General features: G+C 44.7%; 1 protein-coding gene across 1 annotated transcript in view; it reads left to right on the top strand.

Moving 5' to 3' along the window:
* LOC146808979 (myeloid cell surface antigen CD33-like) overlaps positions 1 to 22,362 on the top strand; it is a 262,011-nt gene that overhangs the window by 69,028 nt on the left and 170,621 nt on the right. The window contains exon 2 of the mRNA XM_085615777.1: positions 6,779 to 7,174. Coding sequence (XP_085471903.1) covers positions 6,779 to 7,174 — 396 coding nt within the window. The remainder of the gene's footprint in view (positions 1 to 6,778; positions 7,175 to 22,362) is intronic.

The raw sequence follows: 22,362 nt of genomic DNA, 5'->3' as shown, positions 1-22,362 counted from the left end.
CAAAAAATATTAAAACATGATTGGAATCTTATATATTATACAGAAGAAGGGTAGGGAATGATAATATGCCTTCATTGCCTGTACAATGCTTAACGCTATGCTGTATCTACCCTACAGATGGTACTAACAAATGGTCTCTATATGTGCTCAAAATCATCTATTCGCAGAGCCAAGGAGCTGTAATAGGTTCAAAATTACCTTGGTATGGGGAACTGGTAACGTAGTATTAGGAGGCAGTGATAATTACAGATTCTTCGTTCAAATTTTATGACCTGCACAATCAAATACGTGAAAGTCAGTTATTCAGAGTTTCGAAATAGCAGTTACAATACTCCTGTAGTTGTACAGGCATGCAACCATGCTACAGTGGAGCTTACCCTAGTGATACGATCCCAGTCCTTCTGATTGGGTGTCTGGATGTTAAAATGTCACTCCATCATGAACAATCCCCTTGTATGTTAGCGATGCGTGATAAAACTTCTATCCATATACCAATGTCTATAATGGAAGAAGTTTGATTTTAAAATAATTATCCCGAAAAACAATTGTTAATTGCCACGAGCGTTCCTTATCATTCGCAAGGTTAATACTGACCTTGGATACCTAGATGTACGTTCTTCCTAGATAATGCATGGATGCCTTAAATGTTATGCGGTGGATTCTGGTGTGTCCAACCCGTATTTAGTTTCACACTGTTAGAAGAGGTAAAGAAAAAAGAGAAAAAAGACTCGAGTTAGAAGGTTTGAGACTATAAAATAAAGCTAACTTGATTAAATGAACAATTTATTAAAATTCATTATAAAGGGTATGATTGACTAATGTGTCGAGTAACAGTTGCCGGTCTATAACAGCTCGAATAGAAGTGGGTCTTGTAAAGCTTTCGCTTATATTGTCTCCCTTCTCATGTGTGGATGCATTCCCTACTTAATGCTATCCTAACTACAGAGTCTTGGCAAAGATACAAATCAACTAAGACATGCCGGTTGAGCATTGCTGTTCGTTTATGCAATTTTTGTATTGTTAACCGCCGGCAGTTACGGCGATAATACGAGGGTCCCTTGATGGCGTGTCAATACAACAACTAGCTACACACTGTTATAAAAGAGAAAACTACACGAAAGCTAAAAAAGAGAGGACTGGATGGTGTAGTGATTTTGCCGGCTTATGTCTTCACATTAGTAATGATAAATAAAAATGTGCTGCTCGGATGGTGAACTTCCAAAATTAAATTGTCTAACACAGAAGACTCTTACCTCTAGGTAAATAATGGTGTGGAACGCTGAGTAGGGGTATCCTGAAGTGACGGTTACAAGGGAGGGCTTTATATGATTAGCAACACCCACCCCAATCGCGTCTTAAAATCTCTCCGTGGTTGTACTAATGGCGCTCGGTTACGTAGGCGCCATGTTGAAAAGGTTGAATTGTACCATGTCGGCATAGTAAAGACCACAACCTAATACAACAGTGCTAGAAGATGTATACTCCCGATCAAGGCGAACATGTAATACCCTCGAGAGAATCTGCGCATCTAATTACCATATCGGTCAAATTAATACATATCATAATGCAATGGCTAAATTCAATGTACTAACTTGCAAGAAAAACTTTATGATAAAATAGATAGAATAGAATAAAGTAGTACAATTCAACCTTTTCAACATGGCGCCTACGTAACCGAGCGCCATTAGTACAACCACGGAGAGATTTTAAGACGCGATTGGGGTGGGTGTTGCTAATCATATAAAGCCCTCCCTTGTAACCGTCACTTCAGGATACCCCTACTCGGCGTTCCACACCATTATTTACCTAGAGGTAAGAGTCTTCTGTGTTAGACAATTTAATTTTGGAAGTTCACCATCCGAGCAGCACATTTTTATTTATCATTACTAATGTGAAGACATAAGCCGGCAAAATCACTACACCATCCAGTCATCTCCTTTTTAACTTTCGTGTAGTTTTCTCTTTTATAACAGTGTGTAGCTAGTTGTTGTATTGACACGCCATCAAGGGACCCTCGTATTATCGCCGTAACTGCCGGCGGTTAACAATACAAAAATTGCATAAACGAACAGCAATGCTCAACCGGCATGTCTTAGTTGATTTGTATCTTTGCCAAGACTCTGTAGTTAGGATAGCATTAAGTAGGGAATGCATCCACGCATGAGAAGGGAGACAATATAAGTGAAAGCTTTACAAGACCCACTTCTATTCGAGCTGTCATAGACCGGCAACTGTTACTCGACACATTAGTCAATCATACCCTTTATAATGAATTTTAATAAATTGTTCATTTAATCAAGTTAGCTTTATTTTATAGTCTCAAACCTTCTAACTTGAGTCTTTTTCTCTTTTTTTCTTTACCTCTTCTAACAGTGTGAAACTAAATACGGGTTGGACACACCAGAATCCACCGCATAACATTTAAGGCATCCATGCATTATCTAGGAAGAACGTACATCTAGGTATCCAAGGTCAGTATTAACCTTGCGAATGATAAGGAACGCTCGTGGCAATTAACAATTGTTTTTCGGGATAATTATTTTAAAATCAAACTTCTTCCATTATAGACATTGGTATATGGATAGAAGTTTTATCACGCATCGCTAACATACAAGGGGATTGTTCATGATGGAGTGACATTTTAACATCCAGACACCCAATCAGAAGGACTGGGATCGTATCACTAGGGTAAGCTCCACTGTAGCATGGTTGCATGCCTGTACAACTACAGGAGTATTGTAACTGCTATTTCGAAACTCTGAATAACTGACTTTCACGTATTTGATTGTGCAGGTCATAAAATTTGAACGAAGAATCTGTAATTATCACTGCCTCCTAATACTACGTTACCGGTTCCCCATACCAAGGTAATTTTGAACCTATTACAGCTCCTTGGCTCTGCGAATAGATGATTTTGAGCACATATAGGGACCATTTGTTAGTACCATCTGTAGGGTAGATACAGCATAGCGTTAAGCATTGTACAGGCAATGAAGGCATATTATCATTCCCTACCCTTCTTCTGTATAATATATAAGATTCCAATCATGTTTTAATATTTTTTGATTTTGTTTTCCCTCATTTTTGACTCTTCCATCCCTTTCCCGGGGGTCGGGTTCTAGTAATCCCGCGCTGGTTATTTGTGTAGTTTTTAGCATGGTGTTAAGCTTAACACTATTATTGTATATTTGCATGAAGGAGCAAATTTATATCCTGGTTTTTCACACATGTATATATGTACATATATCCTTTTTATTATTATATTTTTCTTTTTTCTTTGTGTCTAGTTAAACACAATGATGGAATCCTGATGAAGGCATTGCCGAAACGCGTTGGTCTTTCCATTATATGTTCTTCCATCACACGTCACTGATAATTTATCTCTGTTTTCTTTACTTCATTGGTACATTTAGACTTGAGCCTACATTGAATCAAGTAATGATACGCTGGTATTAGAATGATCTAGAAAATTGTACTACTTTATTCTATTCATTCATTAATCATTGTCCAGAATCATTGCTGAGTTTAGGCAATGTGTACATGTGGTTTTGATTTATGTAACTAGCAAATTTGTCTGTCTATTTCACTGTTTATTGTACATATGTATATTTATATGTCTCTTCTATTTTTGATATGAGAAAGAAACTTTGAAATTCTATCAGTAAAAAATATTAAAATAAAATTAAATAAATAAAATCAATACAAATATGATCATGCTATGATTATTTTTTTCAAATTGAAAGCCTTTACAGATTTGGAAAACCTGGCATATTGATTTAATTTTTGCTCCTTCCTGCATAGCTATCAATTTTATCGTTGTTGCCTCCCCTTTTTTCCAACGCAGTTTTTTCCTTGGTAGGTTGTATCCTTTTTCCAGGGGCCCCGTTAGTTTTCAAAGTCCGACCGGGAATACAAGCAGGATGTTTTCGTGTGAGCCCTGACAGAGAAGCGAGCAGAATCCACACAAGCAGAGCGGTTCGAGGAAATACACTTAGCGGTTACAATATTGTTATATGTTGGGAACGAGTGACAGCCTTGGGGAGAGAATCTGGCGTAATGGTTATTCTAGCCGACCTTGGAACCAGGGAGCCAAGCTCGAGTCTCGGTGTCAGCTTGCAATCTGTGATTCTGGGCAAATCAAACAATCTCCCGTTGTTTGAAACTGCATGGGTTTGCCCGGGGTTGCCAATATTTGCGCAGAGACAGATCGGCTGATAACACAATATGTGCTTTCAATTGGAATAAGAGACAAGCAGTGCTAATGCGTAGGGAGTGCTTGCCCAAGTCTGAGCTGATGGTGTTGCTTCAATCTGGCTGAATTTAGGGAGGAGCTACATTAGCTTTAGTGTTGGTTGTGAAAACCTTCATTTCCAGTCAGTTGCAGCTTAGAAAGTTGGAGTATAAAGTGGAAGTTTAAGGGACTGTCCTTTCATGCACCGGTTCTCATTCCACAGTCAGTAAAGTTAATGCTGTTGCTTACACCAGGGACTTTAATCCCAACATAAAATCCTACACCCACCACAGGCTGCTTCTGTGCGTGGGGAGCAGCTCGGGTCGGTTGCCCCCCCCTAAAAAAAAACAAGCATTTGCAATGCAATAGGTCTCGCAGTTACGCGAGTTTAAGCTATTGGCATTGTAAATTACAATGCCTTTTATTTATGTTTTTAAAAATAAAATAAAAATAAAAGGCATTGTTATTTGCAATGCCAATAGCTCAAACTTGCGACCTATTGCATTGTAAATGCTTGTTTTTAAATTGGAGCCACAGAAAATGTGTATTAAAACTTGACTAACAACAAGCTATATTGTTCACATTGGCAGGTTCTTTTTCATTTTTTTCTCATTTGCCTTAATTCTCTTGACCAGTATTGTTTCGAAATATTGGCCATCGAGGAGGAAGAACGCTCGCATGTAAATTGTCCTTGCATGACCTTTACGCTCTATGCGTCAAGACCCCCTGGAGAGGGCGAGACTGCTCTAATTCTTGTTGAAGGAGAGCCACCAACAGACTGCGCCCTCGGCTCTGGACGGTCATAATGGACCAGAGCATGGCATGGGCTAGAAGGCTGATCATTTTACGATGCTTTTGTGAATCCAGGGAACACACACCTTTGAGTTCTGGGTCTATGGCATCTGAATCAGACTTGTTTCGAAATAGTTTGATACAAAACAAATCTCTAGATTGCGAAACCAATTTAAACCTCTTTATTAAGGCCTGAGACGGACTCGACATGGAAAGATTATGAAAGGTTTTTTGGGTTTGGTGGCTTGAACATTGGACACAAGAGTTGCTGGGTTAAAGAACGGCTGCTGCCTGGCACCTTGAGATTGGTGAGCTTTCGTAATTTGATCCTCTGTGAAAATCCAAGATGCTCACTTTAACCTCTCGTATATTTGTGAATAACCCAGAATAAAATTTTTAAAAAAACATTTTTAAATAGCGCTTCTCACAGCGCTCCTGTCATTTTTAAGTGCTCTAAATAACAGCTGTTCGTTAGTATTTCCTATTCAGTGGTACTTTCACCTCCGGGGTTAAACTAGGATGCAATATGGTTTTCGCACCAGCTTCCATATGAGCCTGAGAGGGATCACGAGGTGAAGAAAGGAACGGAGACCCAGGGAATATAATGGCAGCCGCAATGCATGCCAAGATACATCGGAGGGCAGCGAGTGGCAAAGAGGCAGCCTTACACCCTTGATGAAGTGAGTAAACGCAGGGTATGAACAGAAGGGGTAGCAATGGACTTATTAGGTGTAGCGGGACCCCTAACATTTGATGAGAGTAAGGTGGACTTGAGAATGTTATATCCCAATCCAGATACCCGATTAGGCTGGGAGATGCAAAAGCGGTGACGCAAGCATTACAAACAAGCGGCCGTGCGGCCGTGAAAGTGATCGCATTCGTGATCAAACATCAAAGCGGCCGTGCGGCCGCGAAAGTGAAAATAAAAACGTCAAGCGCGGCGCGCGCCCGTGCACATGCACTGTAGTTCTAGGCTGGCCTGGTAGCACTTTTTGGAGCCCTCTCAAAAAGTCTCGCCAGACCAGCGCATGCGCTGGGTCAGGCGAGACCTAAAAAACTGCAAACGTACAGCACTAAGAGCCCTCTCGTGTATGGTGCTTTTCAGCTGTGGTACGATCGCTTTAAGGGTTTTGTTCTCTAATTGGGGCTTCGTCTGATAGCTACATGTTTTCCTCTCCTTCTTTGCTTGATTATTCTCACGAAAAAGTGTCTCTCAAATCGGTGAATTAACACTTGTTACACGGAAATTATGGAAATGTCACTTATAGCAATACATTACTTCGGCAGCTATCTGCAATGTTTGATCCCATTCCCTGCCATTTACAGTATAATGACTGACGATGACTGACACAGTTAATAGCAGTTTACAAAATCCCGCGAGCCGTAAGAAGCGATTATACGAATGTTCAGCAGCAATAGAAGCCAATAATTTGAATCGATTCATCGGCAAGTCTCCTGGCTACCCATTCCAAGGCTAGTCTCCCGGCTACCCATTCCAAGGCTAGACTCTCGCCCACTGATTCCTAAAGGCAAAAACCCGATTCCTCGTCAGGGTTCTGCAGACGGGACTCGTCTGGTGTGGCTCAGGGTGTCATTTAGCCCCAGTACATAATAGACTCGATTCAGGCCTCAATATAAGTGAACAGGAGAAATACATGCTCCCGATTATTTATTTTAAATCACCCATTTTCCCCTTCTAAAATGTTGACATGTATGTTGTTTTAAATCTCAGACTCTCTGCTCTTCTCTCCGCAGGAGTCCTCGGTACCGACGAAGAAGAACGTAAAAAACTGTTTACCGTGACCCTGCCCGAGACCGTCACGGCGCAGGAAGGCCTGTGCGTCTTCATTCCCTGCCAGTTCACCTACGAGCCGACGGAGAAGGCAGCGGCGACTTCCCGCGGATACTGGTTCACTCCATGTGGCTACGACGGACCGGCCGTGGCTTCCAACGATGGAAGAAGAGAGATCCTCGCGGACACCAAAGGCCGCTTCAGACTGGTGGGAGATGTCAATCAAAGGGACTGTTCCCTGAGCATCGATGACGTCAGGGGATCGGATGGAAGAAACTACTACTTCCGATATGAACACAATGAGCACCCAACGACGAAATATTCTTATTGTGACTATCCGCTGCGCGTCACGGTTGTAGGTGAGTCACGTCTGGCGTTCGCTCTGGTTGTAAATTGTTTATTGAGTGCAAAGTCCGTCCATTGATGTTATTGCTATGCAGTGATAATCTAAAGCATTTTACCGCGGTCCGCAGTGTATATTACCACATTCAAACAACCGGTGCTAGGTCTGGCCTTTTAAATGGAAACCACTTCCTACACAGGTTATTCCTCAACGAAGAATATATTTTACGGAAGTAACCAGAATATTGCGTTTGATAAGGAGGTTACAGATGGCGTTATTACAATGCGGTGTAACACAGCCACCTATTCCATTACACCACCCACATCTAACACTATCGATCATCAGGAGAAGGCACTGTCTATCGAGCCCATTCAGACACAGGTCGCAGTTTTTAAATGTCAGAAAGTTCAATGTTAACCTTTTTGGCCAATGGCTTCTACTGGGAGGGAGCACAAACTACACCACTTCGGTTTTGAAATAGGCACCTATCATGGCTTTATGCAATGCGGATTGCATATGCAAAATGACAAAAATGAGCCCCTTACTATAAGTGTTCATTTTTTCAAAATCATTACATATTTCTGACAAAAACTCTTTAAAAAATGCACAACGGTCAAAAAGCTCTGCACACACAATCCTTTTCAGTTGCTCAACTACCAGGGACGGCACCCCCGTGGTGGCCCCTTCCCTCGCCCAGCATGAAGACTCGCAGATATAAGTCCCCAGACCTGGTCACAAAAGACAGAAGTCCTGCTGCGCTTCTCCACGTCGATGTACAACCACCGTTCACTGCTTGACTATTGAAACTCAAGTTCTTCTTTTTACACTATAGTTTCCAGATCTACATGTGATTTAGGGCGGGGGTTAGAGTTTGGAAGATGGGTCACTCCATCACAAACGTGACGGATATCCTATCCATCGTATTACAAGTGCCTTAGGATGCAATGCACCTGTAATATGGCGGACGGGACATTCATCATGTTTGTGACCTCGCAGCCACACTGTAAATGTGGCCCTTACTGTCTTTCTCTTTATGCGGTGCGTGCTGTTTCCTTAGAAGTGTCCACTCATTTGTCCTGTCATTCATCCAGGAAGCAGTCTATCACAACAGGAGCAACTCCAACCGTGATAGCCCCACAGCGCAGGCCATGGATGTGCCTTGAGGGTCACACCTGACTGTCAGCCTCACTGCTTGAAAGGCCCCAGCCCTGCTCTTTATGTTTCCCTGTCTCATATAATACCTGCCCTAATCCTGAAATGTGCCCAGAACCAGAGTCATTTTTACGTGCATGAGATAGCCTGACTCTCTCTTTCCCAGATTTGTGTCCCACCCAGCTCTCAGGAATGTGTGCTTCTCCACCTCCACATGCCTTTCCAAGGCCCCTGGTTTCAAATGTAGAATCCACAACCCTCCATGCCTATGGGTATAACTTACAGGCATGCCTTTATCAAAGCAACCACGCACAAACATGTGAGCTGCACAGCTCTACATGCTGGCAGGATGCAGGCCAAGAGCAAATTATGCGCACAGCAGCGGACCCTTACATAGGTGGGTGAGTAGGCCCCACTCCAGTGACACAGGTAAAAAGACCTGTTCACACTACTGATCATGGTTTCAAAAACACGGTATGCTGCCACTGCCACACTCGCACTACTTAACTCTTTCATAATGGCATGAGCCTTTAATCGCCAAGAGGGTAGCACTTTGACCAAGATTATGGGGCACATGCACTACCCATATTCCCTCAGTCCCAAGGATCTAGCTATCGTTGCAGCTGGGCACTCGAGGCAGGAGTGCGCGTCCATCGCCAGTCAAGGGACATTTCTTGCCCAGCAATCTTTTTGGAGAGATTTGATTGTATAAGTAGCACATACATTAGCCAGACAACCAGATTTGAGACTGCATAGGATCTTTTTTGTCAATTGGATGTGATGGTGAAGCATCCTCAGAAATTACAGTATCTTACCCTAATAGCCCTGCCTTGAGATTATCAACCTTTACAACAGCTGGGAACTAACATGCAGAGTCCTATACTGGGTACTGTCTGACAAACATTTCTGGAAGGACTGCTTTTCTATGTCTCTCCATTTATTCGTCAATATCCTAGGCTTATGACTCTGACTCCTTTTGCTCTTATTATATAAAATATCCTCACCATCCCCACTCATGTAAAATTCGGGAACCCTAAAATGTCACTTAAATTCTATAACAGCAATTTAGATCCCTTTAAAAAATGACACCTGACTCACTTCCTCTTCAGGGTCCCCTGTAGAGTCTTCTTGGAAATCCATATTCAGTACTAGAACATTTGAGGTACTTTCCTGACCTCACAGGCCACCTCAACAGTGGACTTGATCAGCTGCAGCAGCATCTGCACTGGGTGGGCATTCTTTGTATACAGAAGCTGCCAGCTCCTAAGAAGAATGCACTGGTCAGTTGCACTGGTGGTTCTTTTTCGCCGCGTCGATCTCCAGCCGCGCTATCCTGAGCAGGTTCCAAGAACCAGAAGACATTTTGGGTGGTTACCCAGCAAAGCATTATTGTGACCTACGAACTTGCTCAGAAGCCGCCATTATGAAATCAGGCACCGGAAACACAATCAGCAATCCCTATCTACGGTAAGCCACTGTAGAAAGGTAAGGTTGAAGCTTTTAAGGATTGGTACACTATTATTATTATTATTATTATTACTGTTATGTGTAGAGCGCACAGCTACCTCCAATGGAGGTGTCCCGGCGCTAGCAGTATGAGCAGAGGTGTAGTTAGGGCGCTAGAAAGTGCTAAGTCCGGTCGAACAACCATGTTTTCAGGGTTTTCCTGAAAACACGTTCTGATGAGGACTTCCGCAGATGTTCCGGTATAGAGTTCCATAACATGGTTGTTCTTACCGAGAAGGCCCTGCCACCAATCCTAGATTTCTTAAAGTGAGGAATTACCAGTAGCTCCTGATGATTTGAACGAAGTGCCCTAGTTTGGTGGTATTTCTGGAGTCTTTTCTTAAGGTATATTGGACCCGAGCCTCGAGATGCTCTATAGGCCAGGGTTAGTGCCTTAAACTCTATACACCTTTTTACCGGTAGCCAATGTAGGCTCCGGAGATGCGGAGTAATGTGATGGCGAAAAGGGACATTCCTAATAAGTCTTGCCGCCGCATTTTGTATGATCTGCAACTTTCTGATAAGATACTCTGGCAGACCAAGATACAGACTGTTTGCATAGTCCAGCTGAGAGATGACCAATGCATGGACTACTGACTTTCTACAGTTAATCGGCATTAGCTTCAAAAATCCTCTCAGGGCTTTTAGCTTCCAAAAACACGCGGAGGAGACCTGGCCTATCTGGGATTTGCCTGACAGGTTGGCATCGAATTTAAATCCCAGATTTCTGGCTGAAGTTGCTGGCACCGGGAGAGGGTTCAGTTCAGAAGGCCACCAAAGTTCTGACCGGGGGGGGGATGGTTGGTTAAAAAAGAGTATCTCCGTTTTATCTGCATTTAACTTCATACAGTTATCAGTCATCCAAGAAGCCACTTTCAGTAGACATCTCTTGAAGTTAATGAATGCCGCCTCTGAGTGTTCCCTAAAGGAAAACACAAGCTGAGTATCATCGGCGTAGGAGATAACCTTTACCCCTAGTTGTTCAATTATAGGGGCCAGACGGGCCAAATAAACATTAAAAAGGGAGGGACTCAAGGCTGAGCCTTGCGGAACTCCAGAGATCAAAGGGCTAGAAGAGGACACATACGGGCGGAGGAGCACTCTCTAGGATCGTCCCTCCAAAAAGGAGCGGAACCATTTCAAGGTGGTTCCGATCATGGGCGTCCGCAGGGGGGGGGGGGCAAGGAGAGGCGCTTGCCCCCCCTCCCCCCGGATCACCCTGCCCGCCATACTGGTGCTGCCGTGGTGTGTTTTAAAATGTAATTGTGTGGGCATTGGTGTAAACCGGGACCTTCACCTCAGCGCATTAATAGTTACCAGTATTCGTACAGGCTACTGCCACTGTCTGGTATGCAAATCGACTATTTTAATAATTATTTCTTTAAAAGCTTACACTTTTGTTTAACAGCCTTTCGCCCAAAAAGAATGCAGGTTTAAAAATTTGAGCAAGGTGTATTATCTGCAAGAAGAAAAGAAATTAACTGCTCGTTAATTGGAAGTATTTGCCTCACCAGATAAATAACTCACTCACTCTCAGTATTGGTATTCACACGGTTTAGTAAAATCTTAACACACTTTACCCCTTTTTAGGTCAATGCCAAAGTCATAAACTAGATTTCCAGCAAAAAGAACCAAAAAACACTGGCCGTGATTAACTACAGCGCTATCGAAATGACGTTTATAACAACAATGTGCAATGACGATGCTTGTATTTACTGACATACATTGTGAAGTTTATTTTTCCCCAAAAAGTATACTATATATTATTGATGAAAAAAAAAATGAATGTAATGCAACTGGTGCTCATGTAAAGCGCTCTGATACCTTTAGGTCGAGTTCGCGCTATATAAAACAACAATTAAAAAAAAAAAAGCAAGTGTTGCAGATGTTGTAGAGCTCTTTCAGTGTTCGAGGCGCTTCTAGGTTCAAATGCGTATACCTCAATTGGCTAACATTTCATCTCTGGAACACCTTTCCTGCAAAAAATAATAAACACCTGGCTATTCTCTACATTATGATTTTAAGTGATTTCTGCTACAAAGTGTACTGGTTTGTTTAAGCAAATTGAGACCCTGCCTCTCACACTCCTTCACAGTTCACTTATACAATAATGTGCTGCCATACCCCTGCCTCATCACTGTTGGAGCATACCTCCAGATCGCACACACAACACCCAAACTATTATTTATAGGCTGAACCTCAACCCACAGATGTAGTAGCTTAAACTAAATAATTTAAAGCAAGACAGAGTGGTCACAACGTGGCCAGATTGGTTTTATTCACACCCAAAAACATTAGCACCACTTTACAGACTTTCCCAGTGAAGCACTACTTTAATTTTTTCTCATCTTTGAGTAACAGTTTTTAGGTCTCGCCTGATCCAGCGCATGCGCTGGACTGGCCGAGACATTTAGTGTACGGGTTTTTCAAGTGCTGCCTGTGGCCTAAAGCTTGCGTGCACGTGAGCGTGCACGCGCGCTGCCGCCATGTGTCTTACCTCCGCCGTGCTTGATCGCGACCGTGATCACTTTTACTTTCGCGGGCCGCTATGCAATGAAGAACCCTCACACCAAAATACTTAAAAATCTTCTCAGCAATTTTAGGCTTTCAGCTTTGGTCGGCAAATAATTAATGGCCTCATGTTTTGGGACTATGTTTAGCTGGTATATTGAACTAACATATAGCCAGATCAGGATTCTTGCATATGTATCCCCATATTTCAATACATTGTGATATATGTTGAAGTTTCCACTCAAATGCGCAGGCGAAACCTATTTTTCTCTGATTGTTTCTTTTTAATTACCACTCCAACATGGAGAAACAGATTAAACAAAAAAAGCGCTGGCATTCTTTTATAGGCGCACACATGCATGGTGCCTGCGCCTACAATATTATTTGGGCGCCTGCTTTATCAGCTTTTATTCAATTCTTCTTTAGCCATGCTTCACATCAACTGGGAACTCTGTACAGCATCACTGAAAACCATTGGCAAGGCCAATTGGTCTGAATAACGAGCACATTGCTTTGACAATGGTTTTTAAAAATTATTTATGCTCCCCCTTGGGACGCTCAGCAACATCAAAGGCAAACCTTCTTTTATTTCGTGTATGCTTCTTCTAAGGAACGCTTCTGCGTTCTCAGATGACAGTGCCACGGTATGAGCCACATCATCATTCTGTCCCCTCTACCTCTCATGGTAGGATATTAGCTAGCACATTCTAAAACCCCAGAGGACCCGCCCACCCCCACTTCTCGTCTCATCTAATATTGCTAACTTGCGGTTAGATCTGCTGTTATATGCCTTCCGGTGCACTACAGTACAGAAGTGATAGTACACTGGAGCTTGACGATCACTGATTGCTTGAATTGGTGGGGAGTATTAAAGGAGAGCTATATTTTTCCAAATCTTGAAGCGTAAGAAGGAACATTTTGAAATAGAAGGATATAAGTGTTTCTCATCAAATGCATGAAAAGCTGTATTTCTAATATGTAGCTAGCGAAAAGAATAATGCTAAATGTATTTGTTGCTTCTGTCTTCTAGCAAAAACAGCACATGCGCTGTGTCTCGGGAAGAAAAGAGAACAAGCATTGGCATAGCCAAAAGGTCTCGCTTTTGGGACCTTATAAGTATTTAGTTATGCAGCACAATATCCTTGGTGCAACAACATCAACTGTTGCATGGCTAAACACTTATAAGGTCCCAAAAGCGAGACCTATTGGCTATGCCAATGCTTGTTTCTCAGGTGAGGAAGTTCACCATTCCTGGAGGTACTGCGATATCTGGTTGATGCGGGGTGTAGAAAATGTTTTATGTGATCCTTATCAGCTGTTTTTCTTTTATTAGTTTATGAAATGTGTAGTGTACTGCAGCTTTATGTTCATGAATGTGGTTTTTTAAAACCACACTCCTTATATTTTGTAAGGATTTAAGCAATGAACATTGAAACGGGTCCCTTCCGGGCCCTGTAGTCATGTCCTTAGCTTTTCAGGCAAAATGATTTCTGAATAACGAGTGCACAAGCATTAAGGTAAGCATGTTGTTCCTGCTTACATTTCACATACTTTACTCAGTCCTGAATTACCTGTGAGTGTTTGCTTTTTCCAGGAGGTTGTTACTGTTTTTTCAGACAGAATATTACTCTTGTCTAGTGCATAATTTGAATTGAGTTGTTTTCAGGCGTTTTATAGCGGAATACAATTGGATTGCATCTAAAAGGCAGTGCAAGTTTTTTTTAGTGGAAGAGTATGGTGTTCAGTGGGGGAGAAGATGTGACACTATGGCCAGAGCTGCCGAATTTGGAACTGGGGAACCAAATTCAGCCTTCTCTCCTAAGGGAGCACATTCCCATGCTAGACCTTGGAAGGCCCCGCTAGACCTTAGAAGCCCTGGTGTCTTAGCACCAGCATGTCCCTAGCTGTGGCAAGAGTGGGTTAACCTTGTAGGCCAGTCCACCATAATCCATACCGAAGTTCACCTTCAGTCTTGTGGGCAGACCTATGAAGCAGCACACCCTAGAGCAACAGTGACTCTGTCACTGAGTTCACAGGTCCCTGAGGCCAGTCTGCCTCACCCATTGGTACCTTCATTGGCCTTGTTTCTGCAGAAGTAGTGCAACTCCCCAGGGACCGGCAATGCAGGATTTGCACGCACACCAAACTAAGTTTGCAAGCTTTACGGTCTCTGGTTCATGCACAAGCACTTTTAACATGTGCTGTCTGCTTTGGGGTTACAGAATTATATCTTAATGGACGACAAAATTATGTTGCAGTGTTTAACTAAATTATGCAGCAAAAACAGGGCTGCAGCGTAATGCGGTAAATTTTCTGATGCCAACTGCTAGAAGGTGTGAATGATATCTACCAAAAGCCACAAAAGAAAGAGATGGCTGCGGCACAATAACCCTATGGTGTATGAGATCATATGCAGCCTGCTCTCTGCACCCCATGGCTCCTACTGTGCTCCAGTGTTTCTTGTGCCCCACCTGGCACACATCATGTCGGAGGATGGTGATGACATTAACATTTTGCCCCCCCCCCCCCCGGAAAAATTTCTGCGTACGCCCATGGTTCCGATCACTCCCAGTGAGGCGAGTCTTTCTAAAAGGATCTGGTGCGACACCGTATCAGATGCTGCGGATAAATCCAGCAGCACTAGCATCGCACAGTTACCTTGGTCCACCGTCTCCCTTACTGTCTCTGCCGCTTCTAGCAAGGCCGTCTCGGTACTGTAGCCCGATTTGAAACCTGATTGTGAATCGTGAAGAAGTTTATGGGACTCCAAGAATTCGGCCAGCTGTATTTGAACTTCCTTCTTCAGTACTTTAGCTGGCACTGGAAGAAGTGAGATCGGCCTGAAATTCTTTAAATCTGCTGGGTCTGCATCTTCTTTCTTCAGGATTGGCTGGACAAACGCAGTTTTCCACTTAGTAGGATAAGTGCCTATTTTCAAAGAGGAATTCCAGATAGAGTTAAGTAAGGGGTTCAGCCAAGGGGCAAGGATTTTAAAAAACTTAGGAGGACAATGGTCGGCTGGGGAACCCGACTTAACTTTGCACAGCTCCAACAGAGAGATACCTGGGCTCAAAGGACGGAACTCCGACCAGCACTCCACATGCTGAACTGTCGGAGAGGTCTCAACCGATGGCCGCGGAGTAGTTGTTTTAGGGAAAGTGGCATAAATGGTTTGAATTTTTGTCTGAAAAAAAGTAGCAAGATCTTCACATAAGCTCACTGAAGGAGCAATTGTACTTTTTAAGACTTGTGGTTTTAAAAAGCCCTTCACAATCTTGAAAACTTCTCTTGATGAATTGTCAGAAGCCTTTATTTGATATGCGAAGTATTCCTTCAGGGCATTACATTTTAATTAGTGGAATCTTTTTAGTGCCGTTCTGTATGTGACTTTAGCCTCGGTGTCATACTTTTTCCGCCATAGCCGCTCTAGACGTTTGCAGAGGCTTTTCTCCTGACGGAGTTCTAACGAAAACCAGGGAGCTGTAGTTTTCTTTCTAGCCGATTTCACGGTGTTCAAGGGGGCTACTTTATCTAGAGCTGTGGTAATCCAATTATCAAAGGCCGATACATCTTGATCGGGATCTCCCGTGAGTAGAGGGAGCGTTTTCTGTAGTTCTAAACCCATGGACTCAGGTAGAACCTTCCTCCAATTTCTTCTGGCTTCAGACTCTAAACTGGGCTGACTGGTCTTTATCAGACCTGTTAGAGTAAAGGGGACCAGTAGGTGGTCCGTCCAGGTCAATGGTAGAGGGTCCATTGCCTTGAGGGTGGGATCATTCGAAAAGATCAAATCTAGTATGTGACCTGCTACATGAGTAGGGGCAGACACCCTCTGAGTCAAGTTTAATCCTAAAAGAGTATCGGCCAGTTGTAAGGCCGAAGGGCAGTTCACTTTGTCCATATGGACATTGAAGTCCCCAAGAACTAGAAAGCTGGAATATTTTAAGGATAGGTCTGCAATGATGTCAAACAGCTCCTGCCAATGCGAGGGCAGGGAGTCAGGGGGTCGATACACCAGCAGTCCTGCATACGAAAAAGTCGGGGACACTCTGATACAGAAAGACATTGCCTCTATAGACCCTACCAAATTGATTTAGCAGAAGACACTGATAGAATCCGGGTCATGTTACATTGGACAACTCAGTGAGTCATGTAAACTTATCGTTCCGCCTTCTCAGCAAGATGAAAACCAGTGCTTAATTTGTAAAAGAACGAATGCCGAGGGCCACAGTTTTCCAATGAAACCTGTGGCCGGTACTATTGAAGGTGAAGGTGACAAATGCCAAGTTGTTATAGTCTTGATTCCCCCTCACACATCTTTAATCCATCAACAGACTCTCCCTATCTCTTTGCCTTGCTCTTACAGGTTCTTTTTCATCCCTTTCTCCCTTTACCACTCTTTTTCTGTGTTTCTTTTCCCCCACCTTTCCCCTTATGTGTTTTTCTCTAGCTTGCTATGGATCAAAGCGTGCAAGGAAAAATTAGTGTTAGTGGGCTCTACCTGCAACTGCTGTCTCAAACTAAGCACTGTGGACAACAACAAAAATCCTTTTTGCAGGCAGCAGGAGAAACAAGCATTTGCAATGCAAATAGGTCTCGCATTTTCGAGTTAGAGCTATTGACATTGTAAATGGCAATGTTTTTTACGTACACGTTTTATATTTGGAGTGAATGTATGTAGTGTGCAAAATCCCTTGGAAAGGTCCTGCAGTTCGTAATAAATATATTGAAAAAGACGCAAAGTGTGGATTGTGTCAACAATTGCTTGGCACGTACCTCATGGGTGAAGTGCCGCCACACATGCACAACGTGGTGCTTTACTAATGCGAAACTCATCAATAAAAGTAGTGCTTACAGACTAACCAAATCGATCGGGACAGTAGCATGTGAATCCGAATCCCGGCTTCTCTTTCATTTTCTAGACTATTTGACTCGCTATCCTGCGTCTTGGTTATGCCCCAAACCCTGGGAGGCAATGAAGTTTGCCAAGTGGGCAGGGGGCTTCAGGGGTACATGAAAATGTATTCATTGCCTAGTTGTCAAAGGTCACCCGGTGCTATTAGTTAAAAGCGTGCAGATTTTATTAAGCTATTAATAGTACTTTAACTAAACACAATGCCAGAATGCGTGTCAGTTTTCACAGTGATTTAGACAGTACTGGTTGCTTAGTTTCATTGCATTAATTTTTGTATTTACTCTTTTACACAGCATCCAAAGTAGGTTACCTAACCCCAAAGCCCCGAGTTGTTAAATGACCCATAGAAGGGAGTGTTTTACAGTTGAGCAAATGTGTCCAAATGTAATTTTGGTTGTGCCATGGAAGGATCAGCCAAAGAGGTACTCGATGAGCAGGTATTTAACTACACGTTCAAAACGTACGGTATTGTGGCTGTTTGTTTGTACACAACCACCTCTCTGAATGTGTTTATTAACCCAGAGCTTCATCTACCAGACAGTGCTCACAGAGGGGCCACTAAAGCACAGAACAAAATGTATTCATTTATCCTGAGTGTGAAGGCACCTGGAAGGCTTAAGTGCCTGCCTGGAGAGGCTAGGGATCCCAGCACTTCTACAGACTCTGCCATGCTCCTCTGCACCAGCAGGGCACAGCTCAGAATCTGCCGCTTCTGCTAAGAATAGGTGAGGGGGATGAGGTTGGGGCATGCAGGAGTTGCCGTTAGATTTCCAGGTTATTGGAAGTGATGATTCTGACGTGATGCAATGGAGACGGAGTTTGTCTGCACCAGTCTATTTCTCTACCATCTACCGAGCTCACTGTCATATATCCATTCATCTCTCTGTTAGAGGTGCGCGAGCCAATATATTAATTAGGTGGTAGAGCCAGCCGGAGACGAGCTAAGCGTATACGAGCCAGTGGGCGAGCCGTGAAAATGATCGGCACACCTTGGTGCAGTCCAAAAAACCCCACACCCAGCTGCAGAACAAAAGTTCCAGCCAAAGGTTGGTGTTGAAGAATGGCTGAACCGTTGAGGGGTTGTTTCCTGTAAGTCCCCAGAGAATTAGGGGGAACTTTTCTCTCTTGTGCTGGGGGAGTCTGCGTTGCTCCTGCAGCTCCCCCTGCACCTTGTCACACCAGTGGTGGTGGCCCTATCTTCCTGTGGTTACCACACGCTGAAAACGGGCTTCCACTGCCTTGCTAGGCATTATGGGGATGCTTTTCCCCATTCTGTGCATATTAGAGCAGCGGCTCTCCCGCTGCTCTGGGGAGAGCCATGCTGCCATTACTGGCAGCCTCATGTCGCATATGCTCTTCTTTGGAGGCCAAGTCTCACCTGTACCCCATGTGCAGGTACATTGGGGAGCAGCTGGGAGAGTCCACCCCCGGCTGCAACCGCTGGCTCCCCGATTGTCCAGCACCCTCACGTGCTGTCACGGGAGCGGGCACTTCCATTCTGGTCTGCCTGCTCCTGCGGGCAGCTACGTAGGCTGCCGCTGGTCGGGCGGGGCATCCAGGGAGTGCAACGTCACTCCCCTCTCCTTCCCGCTGCTGAGGGGGAGTGCGGTGGCACTCCCCCCACTTCCCTATTCACACCGGGGCCTGGAGTTGGGGATCCCAGGCCCCCTAGGACAATCTTCACGTGGAGCGTGACGGTGCTCCCCGACTTCCCCCTATTCTTCGGGCCCGGAGTGGGAGTCCCGGGCCCCAGGGCATTCTTTGTTGGGAGCACGACGGCGCTCCCCATCTTCCACCTTCACGGGGGCGCAACGACGCTCCCCGATTTCGTCTTCGGTACGGCCTGGAGTTGGGGGTCCCAGGCCCCTGGAATACCTTTGTGGGGATCGCGGCTCTCCCCAGCTTTCTCTTCATTGGGCAGGCCAGGGTAGGCTCCTGGCACCCCCGGGACAAATTCAGTGGGAAAACGGCGATCCCCGACTTGACTTCTTGGGGGCCCAGAGGAAGCCTGGGCCCGGTAGGTACATTCAGGGGGTGCGACGGCTTCTTCTTCTGGGGGTACAGCCCCTGGGACCTGACCCACCCCGGGGGCACATCCAAGACCAGCAGTGGAGCCCCACAAACTTCGTTGTCGGTCTCGGCAAAAGGTCCCCTACCTTCTAGGGGGCATATCTCTTACCCCATGCAGCTAATTTGGACAATCTTGGCCTCTTCTTGCTCCTGGTGGCCAGCCCTAGCCACCTGGAGCACTCTTCACTACCCTCTTGGCCTCTAGGAGGGGGGTTCAGCAAGGGGCTGGCTTCACTGGCTCCCTGCGCCAGCCTTTCACCTGGCTCTCCTTCTGGGCTCCTCGCTCAGTGCGCATAGGTCCAGGCTTCTTCTCACTGGCCCTGGACTCCCTTAAAGGCACAGTCCAAAGTCCTAGGACAGTCAGGGGCTTCCTCCTTCCACCTGCCCATGGCGCCAGGCTCCGGCACCATTCTTCCTAGCAAGACCACACCCCAGAGAGAGCTTGTCTTCCTGTGCAAGAACTTTAAAGAGAAATTGGAGGGGGCTGGTAGGAAGGCACCTCTGCCCTATCCTGCAGCGACACATCACCTCTCTGGCCCTGCTCCCTCCTTCCTGCACAGGCCTCCTGGATACTTCAAAATGGCATCGTCCAGGGGTCTCTCTCATGCCACATGGTCTCCGAAAAGCCCCCTTCCCCCCTTGCTGACTTCATGGCCCGGGACCAGACCCGGCCTGGTGCCTGCACTGGGCGATAGCTGCTGATGGATAACCTACATCTTCACCCCCATCTCTCCCTCCTGGAGAGAAGACCTTCACCCTTGGAATGCTTGCAGTGAAGGGCTAGGTCTCTGATGCTACAGCTTGGTGCGGAAGGTAATTAATCCAGCCGGACAGGGTCACACCCGGCCAGGCTCTGGTTAGGAGCTGAGTCAGAGGAATTTGACATTTCTGGATGACCCATAAGCAGTACAGATATGTCTTTGGACTCAGCAGAATACTTATTCTTACACAACTTACAGTGTACTTTGGTGCATGTCTGGAATTTGTAGGCCTAAGGGAAGTGAAACTACCCCATGTGGTCCCGGTCTTCATAGGAGAGTAATGGAGTGTTCATACTGTGAAAACAGTAAAGCACACTGACTTTCCCTTACATGTGTCTCCCCACATTATAAAGACCATTCCATGTGACCACCCAACTCTGCATAATTCCTGCCACACTATTCTATCTGTACCTGCTCCTGGGCTGCGCACAACAGATCTCCCCTGTGCAGCCCTTACACGGGTGCCCTTACACGGGTGCACACGCATGTGCACACATGTCTACATGTAACCAGGCCGGTGCCCCTTACCCCGGCTGCAACTCAGCAGCCTTCTCCCACATGGCAGACACCTGTGCAATCTTCATACAGTCTGTTTCATCATGAGTTCACTGTGGGTGCGTCCCAACTTATGAGTAAAAGTTCAAAAATTAGGTGTTCAAAAAGCGAAACATCCGTGCGGCTCAGATGGTTAGAACCAGAAAGAGCAATTGTATATTCAATAAAAAAAAATAAACAGTAGATGGCAGTGTTGTCCAGTTCTTCCAATATGGGGAAAGAGTGACGTAACATCTTCACAGGGCTCGTGCAGCCACACTAAAATATCTGCCCAAAACAAAGTCTGAAAATCGAGTTCAAGAACTAAGCTCGCATAAAATGTCGAGTGAGATCAAATGAATACTCCTTGGTGGCATCACGATGAAAAGATCAGGAATGTAACACAGCTGTTTCAATGCGTGCAGCCAGGATAAGTAAAAGATAAAAAACGTTTCACAAAACAGCGGATAGACACAGTAATTCAGCACGGGAACTGATAAGAGCCCCCTTTTAATATATATTAAATAGAAGAGATTTCACAAGCACAGCAAGCAGGTGAAACCTAAAAAGGAGGCGTTTTACCAGCCACCAAAGATAAAACATCTTTGAGGGCCATTTTCTGGGCCCTCTTCGACCTCGACATGTGGAAGAAGCAGCTTTCCTTAGCAAAGCTAATTATAGTTGCTTGGAGAGTAAAGTAACGCTTCCCTTTTCAGATATTCACTAGAGCTCTCAAGTTAGTTTCCCACATTAGTGCGTGGGTAATTCATCAAGTCCCCGAATTTAAAGCAAAATGCCTGCAATAAATGAGCTATGCTTGATGAACACTCAGAAGCCTGAGACCTCCGGTTTAGCATGTCAAGCAAAACAAAGGCTGAAGAGCAGCAGTAGCAGCCCTCCTCTCTGCACTGCGCATGTGCATTCCTTGTGCCCACCACTCCAGAGCACCAGTCCCCATTTCCAAACAAGCATTTGCAATGCAATGGGTCGCGCATTGTTTTAGAATTAGAGCTATTGGTGCTGTAATTACTTATGTGAGAGAGAGTGCACGGGTGTGAAAGTGATAGAAAGCGAATGAGAGATGGTATATAGAGAAACAGTTATTTCCATACGTAAGTGAGAGGAAGAGAGAAAGAATGAGAAAGAGTGAATGAGAGTTACAGCAGAGTAGAGTTATATAGAGAAGGTGTTTAGAGGTAGGTGAGGAGCAAGAGCTAGAGGGGAAAAGATGAGAGAGGGTGGAGAGGAAAGTAATGGGTTATAATGAGGAGGCTACACAAGCAAATGAGTGGGATCAAAGTACTTAGAAAGGAAAAGTATTGGACCTTAAGATGAGTAACAACAGTGAAGCTGCCAGGAAGTGTCTAGAAGGATGTCTGCCAATCACCCTCAGACTGTGCATCCATTTCTATGACTGCACGGCAGCTGGGGGGAGGGGTGTTATTGTCAGCCCGCTCTGTAGCGCTTGTGCAGCATGCATGCTGCGGAACATCCCAAAGAGCAGACACAGACTCCCCAATGACACACACAATGTTTATTATGCATGCATAGAGTAGCTCTACATCACATGTCTGCGTGAGAGAGGAACAGAAGAGGTCTGCTGCTTCAGCGGAGTTAAAAATTGAAATTCTCATCGCAACTGACACATTTAATTTTTTGGGTTCGGCTCTAGGCTGCATCTCTCGGTTCACTTTTTTGGCAAAGTTGTTTGTGTGAGCTGCAAGGCGTGTTATCTCCATCACTCCTGCAGCCTGC

This window comes from Triturus cristatus, chromosome 7, assembly GCF_964204655.1.
Source record: "Triturus cristatus chromosome 7, aTriCri1.1, whole genome shotgun sequence".
NCBI lineage: Eukaryota > Metazoa > Chordata > Amphibia > Caudata > Salamandridae > Triturus > Triturus cristatus.
Note: the sequence above shows the minus strand (reverse complement) of the source record. Positions and strands in the feature narration are given on the sequence as shown.